Source organism: Ctenopharyngodon idella, chromosome 8, assembly GCF_019924925.1.
Source record: "Ctenopharyngodon idella isolate HZGC_01 chromosome 8, HZGC01, whole genome shotgun sequence".
NCBI classification, from domain to species: Eukaryota; Metazoa; Chordata; class Actinopteri; order Cypriniformes; family Xenocyprididae; genus Ctenopharyngodon; species Ctenopharyngodon idella.
In genome coordinates, this window is record NC_067227.1 from 19,625,145 (window position 1) to 19,640,556 (window position 15,412).

The 15,412-nt window shown below is 37.7% G+C and overlaps 1 protein-coding gene across 5 annotated transcripts in view; it reads left to right on the top strand.

Annotated features, from left to right (window-relative positions):
- grid2 (glutamate receptor, ionotropic, delta 2) overlaps window positions 1-15,412 on the top strand; it is a 434,613-nt gene that overhangs the window by 412,298 nt on the left and 6,903 nt on the right. For all 5 annotated transcript variants that reach the window (XR_007931154.1, XR_007931155.1, XM_051901960.1 and 2 more), the window contains one exon: window positions 10,091-10,331. Coding sequence is in view for 3 of the 5 variants with exons in the window: in XM_051901960.1 (XP_051757920.1) it covers window positions 10,091-10,331 (241 nt within the window). In the remaining 2 variants the exon portion in view is untranslated. The remainder of the gene's footprint in view (window positions 1-10,090; window positions 10,332-15,412) is intronic.

Below are 15,412 nucleotides of genomic sequence, written 5' to 3' on the forward strand. Positions count from 1 at the left end.
CTACAATAGATAGTCTGTTGGATCAGACCACACGGCCTTCGCTACCCACGTTCATCAATGAGCCTTGGCCGCCCATGACCCTATCGCCGGTTCACCACTGTTCCTTCCTTCGACCACTTTTGATAGATACTGACCACTGCAGACCGGGAACACCCCACAAGAGCTGCAGTTTTGGAGATGCTCTGACCCAGTCGTCTAGCCATCAAAATTTGGCCCTTGTCAAACTCGCTCAAATCCTTACGCTTGCCCATTTTTCCTGCTTCCAACACATCAACTTTGAGGACAAAATGTTCACTTGCTGCCTAATATATCCCACCCACTAACAGGTGCCGTGATGAAGAGATAATCAGTGTTATTAACTTCACCGGTCAGTGGTCATAATGTTATACCTGATCAGTGTACATGACTGACAGCATTTGAAATGCTGGACGCAGAGTGCTTAAAGGCACATTTAGTTCAGCGTTCTTTTTTTTTTTTTCTTGCGTTTTTCTGTTTGTAAATATTGTAGCACATTTCTGACCTTGGTTAACTATTTTTAAGTCATTTATTTAGAGGTATTTTGAGAAGCAGCTTTTAGGAGGAATGTTTTGTCATTGATAAATGACATTTGTGTTTCCCCCAGTACTCTTGAAAAGCACCAGTTCTCAGATGTGTAAACGTGTAGATTGATGTAGTCTGCTACAGATCCGAAAATATCAGGGGGGTTATTGTTTATTGAGTACATGTGGTTTATAATCTAGCATGTATAGGCAGTTTCAAAATCATTATTTCTTAGGTTGAGATCTAAATTACACATTATTGATTGGTGTGCTGGTTCACACTGGAGGCATGTGAAAGAAAAAGAGGGAAAGAGTGTGAATTAAAGAGCAACAGAGAGAGGTATTTTAGGTGTTTTGATTGAAGTCTTAGCATTCAGTCAGAAGAGTGCTCTCTCTTGTATATGATTGCATCTTTAGATGGTTAAACAGATGACATGTTATAGAAACATATACCTGTGAAACAGTGTACATGTGTGTCTTTGTGCACCATCCAATGTGTTCTGATAGTAAGTTAGTTAGGTAGTCATTTGATCATCCTAATGCTAATGTAAGAATCACTATAACTATTCCTTATACATAGGTTTATAGATTTGAAAAATTTTAACCGATAAAATGGATGGGAAAAAATTCCCACAGACTTGAATTGAATGACAAACCTGAGCCATTTCTAAGGACCAGAATATCATAGAGATTTGAGAGAGAGAGAGTGAGACAGAGGCTGTTTTGATTTGGACCAGTTAGCAACCACCTCGTAATTCCATAGCAACCACCCAGGATACCTTAGAAATGGCATAGCAACATGCTAAAGACCACTCTAAAGATCAGTGGCCAGTTGCATAAACTGCTTACAAGTTGGTCATATTTTTTTTTTTTTAATTTTTTTTTTTTTTTTCAAGACTGGTCATAATTTAGCGGCTATGTTTATGTAACTGGCCCCAGAATATCTTAGCAACCACATAACAATGGCATGGTATCAATGCCCTGCACCCTAGCATCATGGCAGTGCATTTTGTGCAGGCAACCACCACTCGCATTTCCTTCATAAACTGTATAAATCTAGTTGCATCTTGTTGTTTTCATCAGCAGGGTTATTAGAGGAGTGAAGACCAAGAGTGAAGACCAATTACCCTATTAAAATGGCACACTCTAGAGCGATCACCACTTATACCTGACATTTTGCAGCCCACAGTGCCAGTCAATTTCCAGGACAGATGTGAGCTTGCTTATACTCCTCAGGGCAGATACCCATGTCAGCCTGGTTATGGCCACATGTCGCCTGTTTATACAAAGTCAGTCCCTTAGCAAATGGTGCTGGGAACACATGACATTTTGGACTCATTGTCCAGCTGATAAAAATTGTTAGAACAGAGCTGCACTACACTTCTGCCATTGAAAACGCTGAGCTTGGTAAATAAATACAGTGTTAACACTGCAGATTTCTACATCATGAGTGCTTCAACATAAACAGAGCCAGGAGAATTGAACACATTCCATATCCTATACTCTTTAAAAACCATAATTAGCAACTATTTAAAGTGAATTTTCTCTAAGCTTAAAGGAATATTCTGGGTTCTGTACCAGTTATGCTCAGTTGACAGTGTTTGTGGCAAAAAGCAAAAATAGAGGTTACACTGAGATGCTTACAATAGAAATTATTGTGGCCAATATTTGGCTGATTTAGAAGCAATGTGAAGCTTATAATTTTATAAAAGCGTTTACTGTACATTAATTATTTTCTTACAACTTAGGGCTTTTCACACTTGAAATAGTTAACCCTCTGTCATTGTAAACCTTGCGTAAAAAGAATCCTGGGTTATCTTGCTTCACGTTTCTCATAATTTACCGGGGTTAAATAATCTTAGGTATTCATAAACTGACGTTTCACACTGTACATTCCTAAACCCTGGGTTAAAGGATTAGTTCACTTTAAAATGAAAATTATTTACTCACCCTCAAGCTATCCTAGGTGTATATGACTTACTTCTTTCAGACGAATCAGTCGGAGTTATATTAATAATCACCCTGATGCTCCCAAGCTTTATAATGGCAGTGTACGGAAACCACCGAAGCTCAAAAAAAAAGTGCATCCATCCATGAAGTTCGAAAAAAAGCGCATCCATCCATGACGCGACGTCAGTTACGTTTTTTTCGTAAGTTGAATACGGAAGGCGGTCTGGCAGAAACTAGTTATTTTACTTTATAACGTGTTAAATATGGATATTTTTCTTACAGAAATAACGCATCGCTTCACTTCAGAAGGCCTTTATTAACCCCCCGGACCCGTTTATGAGTACGTTTATGATGGATGGATGCACTTTTTTTCAAGCTTCAAACAGGTGGTTTCCATGCACTGCCATTATAAAGCTTTGGAGCATCAGGGTGATTATTAATATAACTCCGATTGTATTCGTCTGAAGAAGAAGGTCATATACACCTAGGATGGCTTGAGGGTGAGTAAATCATGGGGTAATTTTCATTTTAAAGTGAACTAATCCTTTAATGTTCTTATTTGAATATTCACGGTGTCAGTGTCACTAATTGGACAAATGCCGCACGCTATAAGTTTCATAAAGGCTCTAGCTCAGGGGTGACTAATCCTGCTTCTTGAGGGCCACTGTCCTTCAGATTTTAGCTCCATCCCCAATTACACCCGATGAAATTATTTATCTTGATGAAATGATTTATTTTGAACCCTGTCAGGGAAACTAGCATGTATAAACCTTAATTAAACAATTTACTAATCAATTAAAAAGAAATTTATACCTGCATGATATTACGCTATACCCACATTGGGCCAGCAGTTTGGAAAATGGATGGATGGAGGATTCAGCTGTGGGCACCATCTTCTGGCGAGACGCGGGAATTCATTCGGCATGACCCTCACAGTGCATTATGGGTATTTTCTTGCCACATCAGTTATACACTCTTTATTTTGTTGCATTATGGGATTAATTGAGTGCAATCGATAATGTCCACTATGGTTTCGGACACCACTCTAAAAGGCTGTCCCTTCAAGTAGTGCCCTACTTAAGGGCACTATTTATGGGGGAGATTTCAGGCACAGCCCTTGAATCTTCGAGGCAGGTGTGTTGAGGCTAGTTGGAGCTAAACTCTACAGGACAGTGGCTCTCCAGGACAGAGTTTGGACACCCCTGTCCTAGCGTTTCACGTTCTCATATTATATATTGCCAAATGTACTATCAAGTTTATTTTGAATGGACTTTTCAGGCTTTAAGGGTGTACTCACACTAGGCACGGTTGTCACGTTTGCGTGATTGCCCCCACTCCCCTGCTGGCCCGTACTCACATTGCACTTAACGTTCCGGGCCGGAGCACGCTTACGTCATATACGATGTAACTTTTTGAATGGAAGAAAACAGGAAGAAATGCTCTTTCACTAAGATACTGGCTAATATATTTATCATTTATGCCGTGCAGCGATTTTCACTTGCACGTATCAGAGGATTATTACGAAGGCAGCTGACGTTAATGGAGGAATTTGCAGCTTTACTCGCAAACTACAATTCCTGTTCATCAATAAGGTGAGAAGCAGACCCGTTATGAACCCAAATACTCTTGAATTAATTCCATTAATTGATAAATGTACTATCAGAGTAGTAATAAAGATGTTTGCTGTCGTAATGATGACAGTAGTGCACACAAAAGTAGTAGCTGTTCTGTGCTCCGGCACGGTTAGCGCTCACACTTCATGTGAACCGTGCTCGAGCCCAACCAAACCGTGCATCCACCTCTTCCATGCGAGCCAGGGATGGCTAAACGAACCGCGCCCGGGCACGAAACAAAGCAATCACACTTGTCAAACGAACTGGGCTTGGGGGGTCAAACGAGCTTGGGCACGGTTTAGAGCGCCTAGTGTGAGTACACCCTAAAGGTAAGAATGAAATGGTTCTTCACTCCAGTTTTTATGTTTTCTGTCACCATTTGGCATTTTCCCCACAAACGCTGAAACATACTGTTTCCGTGACTGTCCTTAACACATGAATATTAGGCACAGGAGTGGGTGCATACTGACATTTTAACAATTCATATTGTTTATGTCTTATGGCTGTACTATTGAAACAGTGAGCATTGCATCACGGAAACTAATTGTTGTGGTTCTCAGCACTGACACAAATGCTGTCAATCTGAGCTTAACTTGTACTGAATGCAAAATATTCTTTCTGCAAGAACATCTGACCAGCTATACAAAGGGGCTCACATAATCAATTTAGTGACCTGGAAATATTACAGAATATTTATTTTGTATATATATGGGATCTGCGGTTCTGCATAGAGAGACTGAAATCGAACAAGTGGCTATTATACTGATATAAGTGTCTTTCACAATCTTTTGAGATGTCTAACATCCTTCAGATGTTCTGATTCATATTGATAAGCTGAGAAGAAATTCCATCTGTATTTCCAAGGCAAAAAAGTGCTTGCCTTTGTCTTTTTGTTTCTTTTCTCATCATGTTTCCCAGCTCTTATCAAGTAGTTTGTCTCCCCGCAGACAGAGACATCTAATAACGTGATCATTTCTGCCGCAGCTGGTTGCCATAGCAATTCACTATGGCTCCAAACCATTCAGCGCACAGGGCCCGAGAGGCAAGCGAGGAGACTACATGACAGACAGACCTGAGGAGAGAACTGCAAATCCCCACCCGCATTATCCCCAAAGAACAGAAAAATGAGTTTGAAGTGCTACCGCAACCAGGTGCAGTGAAAGACAGAGATTCAAGCTCAGTGTCATACTGGGGTCTTAAATGAAAGCTCGTTGCAGTTGCCAGATCACTCAGTTGTCATGGAGAATCAGGTTGATCTGGAATTGTGCTGTTAACAGGGCCAAGTGTTTGTGTTTAGCCCCCGATATTGAACATGGACCACAGCCAGCTGAACTCCCTTGACTGTGGCTGGTCAGTGATAGTGAAATTTAAAGACAAAAACACAGAGCGGAGCAGGTGAATTTGTTCCCTGCGTTTTGCCCTGGCCTGTCAGTCGAGCACAACTTGTTCAGCACGCACACTGCTTATCTCCCTCTCTTTGTCCTCACTCACCTTTCACTCCATTTATCACTCCATTTTGGGAGAAGAGGGAATAGAGAACAAATGTTTGCAGTGTTTGCTGTTATGAAGCTGCTGTTTAAGAGCCCTGAAGCAGCAGGTTTGAGTCAGTTTTTAAGTAGTAAAAGGGCAAATTTTTGAAGACCTCATGAAATTTCTACCATGACAACTCTCAGAAGCTTTTAGCAAAATGGATATGACGATGTTAATGTATTTGGTCTTGGCGGAATAGATCTGCTACGTTGCTGCTACAGAGCAAGTGCAGGAACTTGCTACTGCCGGTACATACACCGATACGCTGCTTTGAGTATGAAAGACATACTGCTGCTGCACATATAGCATATATCAATTATCCATAGCAGATCTATACAGGTGGAGCTGGGGAAGGTGGACGGTTTTAGACAAACTCTGTAAGCACGCTGCAACTGCTATAGTGAATGATAACCAGCCATTTAAATGTTGAGCAGCAAGCTCATTGGCTGCAGATGCGACATGAGCCAATCAGCTTGTGCCAAGTAGTTAATGCAGTAAATATCATCAGCTTGCATTAAGGACCCATCAGCCTGCGCCATCTAGAGTTTTATGACAGAACTAGGCATTTGTTTTCATGAGGTTTGGACATTTAAAGTGCTTGAGGAAAATATCCAAGTCACAAAAACTTTTTTAGAGAAGTTTAGCGAAAGTGAGCAGGGGAAAAAAAAAAAACTTTCTTTCAGCATATGGCCATCAGTGGGCTTATCTTCTCAACAAACAAGGTAAAATCTGGTCCCCTCTGAGATGTCTACTGTCATGTCTCTCCTGAGACTTCTGACGACAAACATGTGGTGTATCCTCAAGGGCAAAACTGGACAGTTGATTCTCACAGGAAAAATTCCTAGTGTTAATTCCTGTGGATCACACCACTCCTCATTTGTTAAAAACGCCAGGGTGTTAATTCATTAAGCACCAAGACTGTTCATTTGCCCAGTACCAGCTGCTAGAAAACCACAAGGTCAGAAACAGGCTTTCTAATGAGTCCTTGAAGGTTGACACTTGTTTTAGACTTTGGTTGAAAAGTGGCACAGAAAGAATAGAATAGAATAGAATAGAATAGAATAGAATAGAATTTACCCTTTCTTTCAAATTCATGCTTGCCTCTTCCTCACCTAATCAGCATTGACACAAATGCTGTCAATCTGAGCTTAACTTGTTCTGAACCCAGAATATTATTTCTGCAAGAACGTCTTACCAGCTGTATAGAAGAGCTCACATGATCAATTTAGTCAACTGGAAATATTGCAGAATATTTCTTTTATATATACTGTGTATGGGGTCTGCATAGAGAGACTGAAATCGAACAAGTGGCTATTATACTGATATATAGAATCGAATCGAATAGAATTTACCCTTGAAGGGATAGTTCACCCAAAAATGAAAATTTTATGTTTATCTGCTTACCCCCAGGGCATCCAAGATGTAGGTGACTTTGTTTCTTCAGTAGAACACAAATGATGATTTTTAACTCCAACTGTTGCAGTCTGTCAGTCGTATAATGCTTGTCAATGGGAACTCCATCTATAAGAGTCAAAAAAACATGCACAGACAAATCCAAATTAAACCCTGCGGCTCGTGACGACACATTGATGTCCTAAGACACGAAACGATCAGTTTGTGTGAGAAACCAAACAGTATTTATATCATTTTTCACCTCTAAAACACCACTATGTCCAACTGCCTTGAGCATCCGGTTGATAAGGCACGCTCTGATGACGGAAGTGATGTCTCGCGCTTATACTTCAGTGAGTGCGAGACATCACTTGGATGCCCTGGGGGTAAGCAGATAAACATCAAATTTTCATTTTTGGGTGAACTATCCCTTTAAGAATGGTTACACAAGGCATTCTTTCAAATTCATGCTTGCCTCTTCCTCGCCGTCCCATCAGTGTGGTCAGATGTAACCTATTATCTCAGGCCTGAAGCAGCGCACGGGATGTTGACCCACCAAGTGTTGACACATCCATCATGGCAGCACTCATAAATGTCACAGACTAATTTTTCAAGGGTAGGCCGTTCCATATGTCTGTGATAGGAGTAGTTCTGTGGTGACCTCCAGTGGGAATGAGGTCTGAAAGGAATAGCTGTGGTACTGAAGACCAAGCCATTTCATCTCAGAACTCATATATCACGGTAGTTTAATACCATGGAAAATGAAAATATAAATTGGAATATGCACCAATGTTAAAATAGCTAAATGTACATATCTGTCACCACAATGGGGGATCATTTATCTAACCTCACTAGAAGGTTTAGGGTAATTGAAAAAAATGCTGAAATAAAATAAAATGTAGACAAAAAAATGTGTCCTTGGCATCTAACTGAAAATAAGTTGAAGTACTAAAATTACAAAAAACGTATAATGATTTTTTTCTTCACAAAATATATTTCCAAAACATGATTATTTTGTGAATATTGGCAACACAAAGTCATTGAATGGATACTCAAGACCTGAAAATATACTGCATTAGTATTTTTTTTTTTTTTTTTTTTTTGACTAGAGGGAGATAATAATAACAATAATAACAACATTTTTGAGTGAACTAATTATTTCACTTTCATCAATTCCCTGTAAGTATCAGTGGGACATTGATTACATCTTTGCTTATTCAGTCACAGTACTTGGCATTGTAATGGCACTGGATCACAGCTCCCATGTGCTGTTCTCTTGAATTGTCCTCATTGTGGTTTCAGGTCTCTGCTATCACACTCTGAATCCTCTGATGCAACATATGTGGGCGGTGTTGCATAGCTAAATGTTGTTGGCACGTTTAAAAAGTGATCTATAAAGCAAATCTCTCAACATTGGCCCACCTTGTTGTGAGTCTTGTGAGCTGTGTCCATAGCAGAATGTGGATGGGTCATTCTCCATCTGTTGAGTGCAGTGGGACGTTTTTTTTACTCCTGTATTATATTGTTATGAGACAGGGATATGGGTATAAAAATGAAGAATAGCTTTTTGAATAAATGTCGAACAGGATTTTCAATAGCATTGTGTGTTACTGTGAATACGGAACATTTTCATTGCGTGTGTGGCTGTTTGAATAAGTGTTTGCAGCAGCTGCAGTTTGGATGTGAATATGGGCTCTTGGAAGCTCGCTAGTCTCCTCCTCTGGGGCTAAATGTGCGCTGACTCCTGACTGCAGACAATCAGGCTAGAGAGAGACCGCCACGCAATACAGATCAGCCAATCAATGAGGCAAATTCTCCTAAACCTTTGTGTCCTGTATTCATTATCATTCATTTGCAGCCGCTGGACTGGCATTAGTACAAACTGCCATCACTACATCAGAACACACTCATTTTTTATGGTGAGGAAAATGCTGTTAGCCTGCCTTTATTACTGAGGAGACACTGCCCCCTGGTGTTGGAGAAAAAAAGTGAATCACTGCAGCAACAGATGCCACTGAACAGACTGGGACCATTCCGAGTTATTTATAGGGTGTTACACAGTTCTCAGTGGCTCAATTAGTGTGTAAGAATGAAGCAATCTGACATTAAATTTCAATCCATAACACAGTCCCTTTCTGTAATGCAAAACACAATAAAATCGTGCATATATTTAGACCAGTAGTAAATGTCCAGACATGGAGTGCAGCACTTCAGTTATCTAAAGAAGCTTCATATTTGTCTTACTTTAGCCGACTTGAAGCAGTGAAGTTATTTCTAAACAAATGAATGATTCTTCTGTTAGGGGAACTTTTCTGTCTCCTGTAATTTTGAATGAAAATACAGTACTTTAAATGGTTGATTGTGGATTTTATGGTATCTCTTACTTTTTCCTCTTTTTAAAGAATTTTGATATTTTGAGCTTGTCCCTCCAGACTTTTTAAATTGTTGCTGTAAAAGTTTAAATCAGTAAAATTCAGATTTGCTCAGATTTCATATTTTCAATCAATTTTTATTTTAATGTGCACTGCCAAAGGTTTTTGTTTTTAATAAATGACTATCCTCAAAACTGCTGTCATCAATAATTTGTAATTAAAATGATTTTTATTTTATCAGTTTATATATGATATCTTGACCTGTAGGTCCCCCATTGTCCAACACAGTATTCAAAATTCAATCCATTATTGGATATATAAGATATTTTCAGTATTTCTGCTGTAATTCTGACAAAGTTGCTTGTTTTTATTAACAGAAACTGGGAGTATTGATATATTAAATTAATTAACCATTATTGATTTTGTAATTAAGATTTCAAGAACCTCAATGAGAACAATATTATATAAGTTAGTGATTGGGGGATTTAGAATTTATAATAATTCAGAAACAAAACTGTTTTTATAAGTTCAAAGTTAATTAACCGCTAGGGAACTTGTTTTATTAGCAAGTCTAATTGATTCTTCATGACCTTTATTCCAGGATAAATGCTGTAAACATAGTTTGATGTAATCTGAAGAGTGCCTCCAAATAAAGAATCATCCATATGTGTGTCTGTTTTCTTGCTGTGTCCAGGATCTTAGAGCTTCAGCAGAATGGGGACATGGACATCCTGAAGCTGAAGTGGTGGCCGCGGGACAGTCCGTGTGACCTGTACTCTCCTGTGGGCACTCGGAAGAGTGGCAGCGCCTTGGACATCCATAGCTTTGCTGGGGTCTTTTTTGTACTAGCAGCCGGTGTGGTGCTCTCCTGTCTTATTGCTACGGTAGAGACCTGGTGGACACGAAGGAAAGGCTCCAGAGTGCCTTCGAAGGAGGTAAGAGTCTTAAGGGTGGATGAATGGATGAAGTTGATCATTAACTTGTATCATAAACAGAAGAGTGTGGAACAAGTTTAAATACAATAACTATGGAGATTGTCCAACTACTCGAGACCAGATGGGATCCAATAGTTACAGAACTTCAGCAACATCACTCCTAAATTTCCCCTTAAAGAGATAGTTTGCCCTAAAATGAAAATCAAGTCATCATTTACTCATTCTGGTGCTGTTCTAATGCAGCATGCCATTCTTTGTTTTTTGTACCAAAAAAATGAGAAATTAAAAAAAAAAAAATGTAGCGCTAGCGATCTTGACCTTGCTGTACTTCCTCTACTGTGAGTTCATGTGATTCTATTAGTGCCACAGTTCACTCCGAATCACCTGGAAAAGGCACACAAATTGTGAGAAATTAAGATGAATTAAAACACTTAATGAAATACAATGTCCAGAAATCCCATAAAAGTATCTGTGTACTTTATTCACTGAATTGAACATCTCTGGACCGGAACTCTTATTTGTTTGATGACAGTCAGAATGACAGTTGACAGATGTGAATGCGGCAAACACAGCAGATATATTCACTTAAGAGAAGAAAATACATGGATTGTGTTTCGTGTTTTTATTAATCTTGATTTCTCACAACTTGTGTGCTTTTTCTCGGGGCGAGTTGGAGTGAACTGTGGCGGTAATAGAGTCTCACGAACACGCAGTAGAGCACAAAAGATTAACGGCCAAGGTCAGGATTTTCGTTAAATAATAAATTCAATTTCGGTTTGTTTTTCTCCTTACCCTATTGTATACCCCTGGAACACTTGGAATATATGACACGTCAGGCGTCACATGGGATCATTCTGTGATACTTTTGCGTCTTTTTTAAAAAGCTTGATGCTGGTCGCTATTCACTGCCATTATATGGAGGAGCATGAGTGGGACGTTTTTTAAAAATTCTCCTTTTGTGGTCCAAACAACACCAGAATGAGTAATTAATGACTTAATTTTAATTTTAGGGTGAACCTTTAATGCAAGACAGCAAAAAATTAAAGAATGTAAAACTGGGCGGTACGAAAGTCTTATGACGGTATGAGTTTATATCATGTTAACTGCTGTTTTTACTGGATATTTGATTATATATATATATATATATATATATATATATGTATGTATGTATATGAAATTAAATAATTGAAATTAAATTAATATAAAATATTCCTAGAAATATTCATAAAAAATATACTAAATAACCATGTGGCTATACTGATTTTTGGATAATGCAGTGGATTTTATACTTCACAAATGAAAGGTACTTCATCTCATTTGCTTATTTTCTCTTTTATTTGGAACTTGATGGTCGCAAATCAAAAGATTATAGTTATTATTATTTTAATAAGATAATTGTCACATTTGAAGTTGTTGTATATAAGCCATTATACACCCATGTGACCTCAAATTATTCTGTAATAATGCAACAAGTTGCAATATTGTTTAGCAAGCGTAGCCAATTTAAACTCTGCATTGCGTTGTACCTTAATAACTTTTAGACTTGTTTGGGACACGTCGCACTCTGCATTTTGTTTGTTCGATGCTTTCAACTGTAAGTAACATAAATCCTGTGGACTGATCTGCCATGGAACAAACGGTTCATTAGAATCTGTACCGGTCATACGCCATCTTACTGCCCAGCCTTGGAAGGACATTAGTATAATTAACAAAAAAGGCAAAAGCTTAAAATGAGAAATAGTCAGCATTACAAGCAGTAGACAAAGCACATTTTTTCTACAAATTAATTTTTCTGATAGCACACTTAAAAGAACACAATGTTGTTCAATTGCCTGCCAAGCACATTAACAGTAATAGAGCTTTGTTGAGAAAAATATAAATAAATAAACAGGTGCTAGAAAATACATACTGTATGTGCTGATAAAAGCTGCAGATATCAAGGTAATTACTTTAAGACAAGGCTCTAATTTTTCTTTAATATCCCATAGTTCATTTCGTGAAGATAGGTTTAGATTAATGTGTTTGCACATATTGTTTTTCTTTGTTTTTTGTTGTTCTTACAACTGTTGGCCTATTGTTCTTGGAATCCAGTTAACATTAGTTAACAAATGAGCCCATTGCTTGCATTTCACATGACAACACTTCAATGTAACACAGACATAGCAGTGACAGCATATTCATATGGCTGTGAATGAACCTTTGTGATGTTGCTCTTGATGCATTTCTTTGATTTGATGAGTTTATAGCTCCTTGTTATCTTCTGCAGCTGTCATATTGTGGGTGTTTCCTTTCCTGATATTACATCCCCATCTCCCCGCATTACTCCAATTGAGTCCCATCACCCACCCCCCAACATACACACCTGACCTCTCCTCACACCCCTCCGGTCTGAGTCATCAGACTCTCCACAGGCCAAAAAAACACAGCATTTCATCTCCAGCGTTCCACCTGAAAAACAAACTAGTGCTTTTGATCAGCGGTCAGGGGCTTGTTCTTGTCTTCCGTCCTCCTGCCATGAAGCAGCTTTTATCTGTCAGGGGCAGCAGCAGGCCACTCATGACCCCACAGAGAGAGCGGCTCTCCTTCATCCCCGCTCCTCTGAAGGCCGTCGTCCACTCCACTGCCCTCCATAATGTTCAGACATTTAGAAAATTAGTGTAGTGCATCTTTCCTTGTAGAACTGGCAGATGAGCTTTTTTCAACCTGTTAGTTTTTTAATACAGCATGCCACATATAGCAAATTTAAGTCATAAAAAGTTAAATAGTTCATTTTTACTTGTTCATAAGCAAGGTCCAAATTTAACACTGAATTAAAATGGCCGGGAACTTTATCGAGAACTGTGACGTTACATGGTTTGAATTGAATTATATTGAATTAAAATAATATGTGAGGGATTTAAAGTAAAGACAAACTGTCTACTAAAGAAATCATCTGACTTGGCATTTTTTCACACATAAAAAAATGTATTATCAGGAGTTTATTTAAGGAATTTCCCCTTAGTGTTTTTCTTATTATTAAATAATAAACAGGTTTTGGGGTCGTAAATTTTTTTAAATATTTTTGAAAGAAACCTCTTAATCTCACCAATGCTGCATGTTTGATCACAAAATACAGTAAAAACAGTGAAATATTTTTACAATTTAAAATAACTGTTTTCTATTTTAATGTATTTTAAAATGTAATTTATTCCTATAATGCCAAAGCTGAATTTTCAGCATCATTACCCCAGTCTTCAGTGTCACATGATCCTTCAGAAATCATTGTAATGTGCTGATTTGGTGCTCAAGAAACATGTATTATTACTATCAATGTTAAAAAAAGTTGTTCTGCTTATTATTTTTGTGGAAACATAATCAATTTTTTCAGGATTCTTTGATGAATAGAAAGGAGCTAAGGATTTTTTTTTTTATCAATTTCATGCATCTTGAAGCTATGGAAGCCCGTTTCTGCCACTAAATAAAAAAAATAAAAACAGTAATTGCGACTTTTTATCTCAGAATTCTGACTTTTTATCTCGCAATTGCGAGTTTATATCTCACAAATCTGACTTTTTTTCTCAAAATTGCGAGTTATAAAGACACATTTCTGAGATAGAAACTCGCAATTGCGTGATTAAAAAGTCAGAATTTTGATATATAAACTCGCAATTGCGTGATATAAAGTCACAATTCTGAGATATAAACTCGCAAGAAAAGTTTCTCTGCGAGAAAAGTCAGAATTGCGAGAAAAAAGTTTCACACAATTGTGTTTATATCTCACAATTGAGAAAAAAAGTCAGAATTGTGAGAAAAATGTCAGAATTGTGACTTTATATCACGCAATTGCGAGTTTATATATCAGAATTCTGACTTTATAACTCGCAATTGTGAGAAAAAAGTCAGAATTCCGAGAAAAAGTTTCACACAATTGTTTATATCTCACAATTGAGAAAAAACAGTCAGAATTGCGAGAAAAAAAGTCAGAATTGTGACTTTATATCACGCAATTGCGAGTTTATATATCAGAATTCTGACTTTATAACTTGCAATTGTGAGAAAAAAGTCAGAATTGCGAGAAAAAAAGTTGTGACTTGTCAGAATTGAGAATCGCAATTACTGTTTTTATTTTTTTATTTAGTGGCGGAAACGGGCTTCCATATGAAGCTGAATAAAAGTATTACTTTCTTTTAAAAAGCTCTTACTGACCTCAAACTTTTGAATGGTGCTATATATTATATAATATTCTTTTTGTGTGATGCTGCACAATACATTGCGCTTTGTCAAAAATATGCATTGTCATAGGACAAAAAATATATTTTTAATAAAAATAATACAATCTGATGCCGATAAATTCACCTACCATTGGCCAGAAAGTTAACATTGGACCTTCTACTGTATATAAGCATGCTAAGTCATTAATTCTAGCTAATGTAGTGGTGTAGTTGAAGATTAACACTGAGCACAGAGATGATTCTCTCTAAGGATTTTTCAAGTAGGGTGGAGCGCTTTGGCAGTCACACTTGAACCCCACTCCTTTCTGCCCCAGTGGTTGGATCATGCTGAGTTGGGCTCATTCCTCGAAGCACTCTTCCAGACGGTTCCATCAGAGTAGAAGCTTGGCAGAGCTTCGCACAAATATTCACACAGACATGCCGATAAGCACACATTTTAATACACACGGTTCGGTGAGCGAGACGTGTTAATGCCAAAAGCGACCAAGACAAGACTAACGCTAAAAATTAGCACATATCACACTCATGTCACAGATGTTTTTGGTTATATAAAGCTCTTTAGTTTATAGCAGAGTTTAATTTGCATTTCTTTACTGCAAAATTACTGTATTTTTGGCTTGTTTTCCAGTAAAAATTATCTGTACTTTCAGAGAATACTTACTGAATTAAGTTTATTTTTCTTACCCCATAACAAATAGTGTTTTTGTTGTTTTAAGCATAAATTTAAGTACATTTAGAGAGATGTTTAAACAAAAACAATTTGGGGCAAGTAAAATAAACTTGCATTGATTAAATTAATTATAATCTATTTATTTATTTTATTTTAAATAAAAAAATATACATTGTTTTAAGGATATTTGAATCATTTTT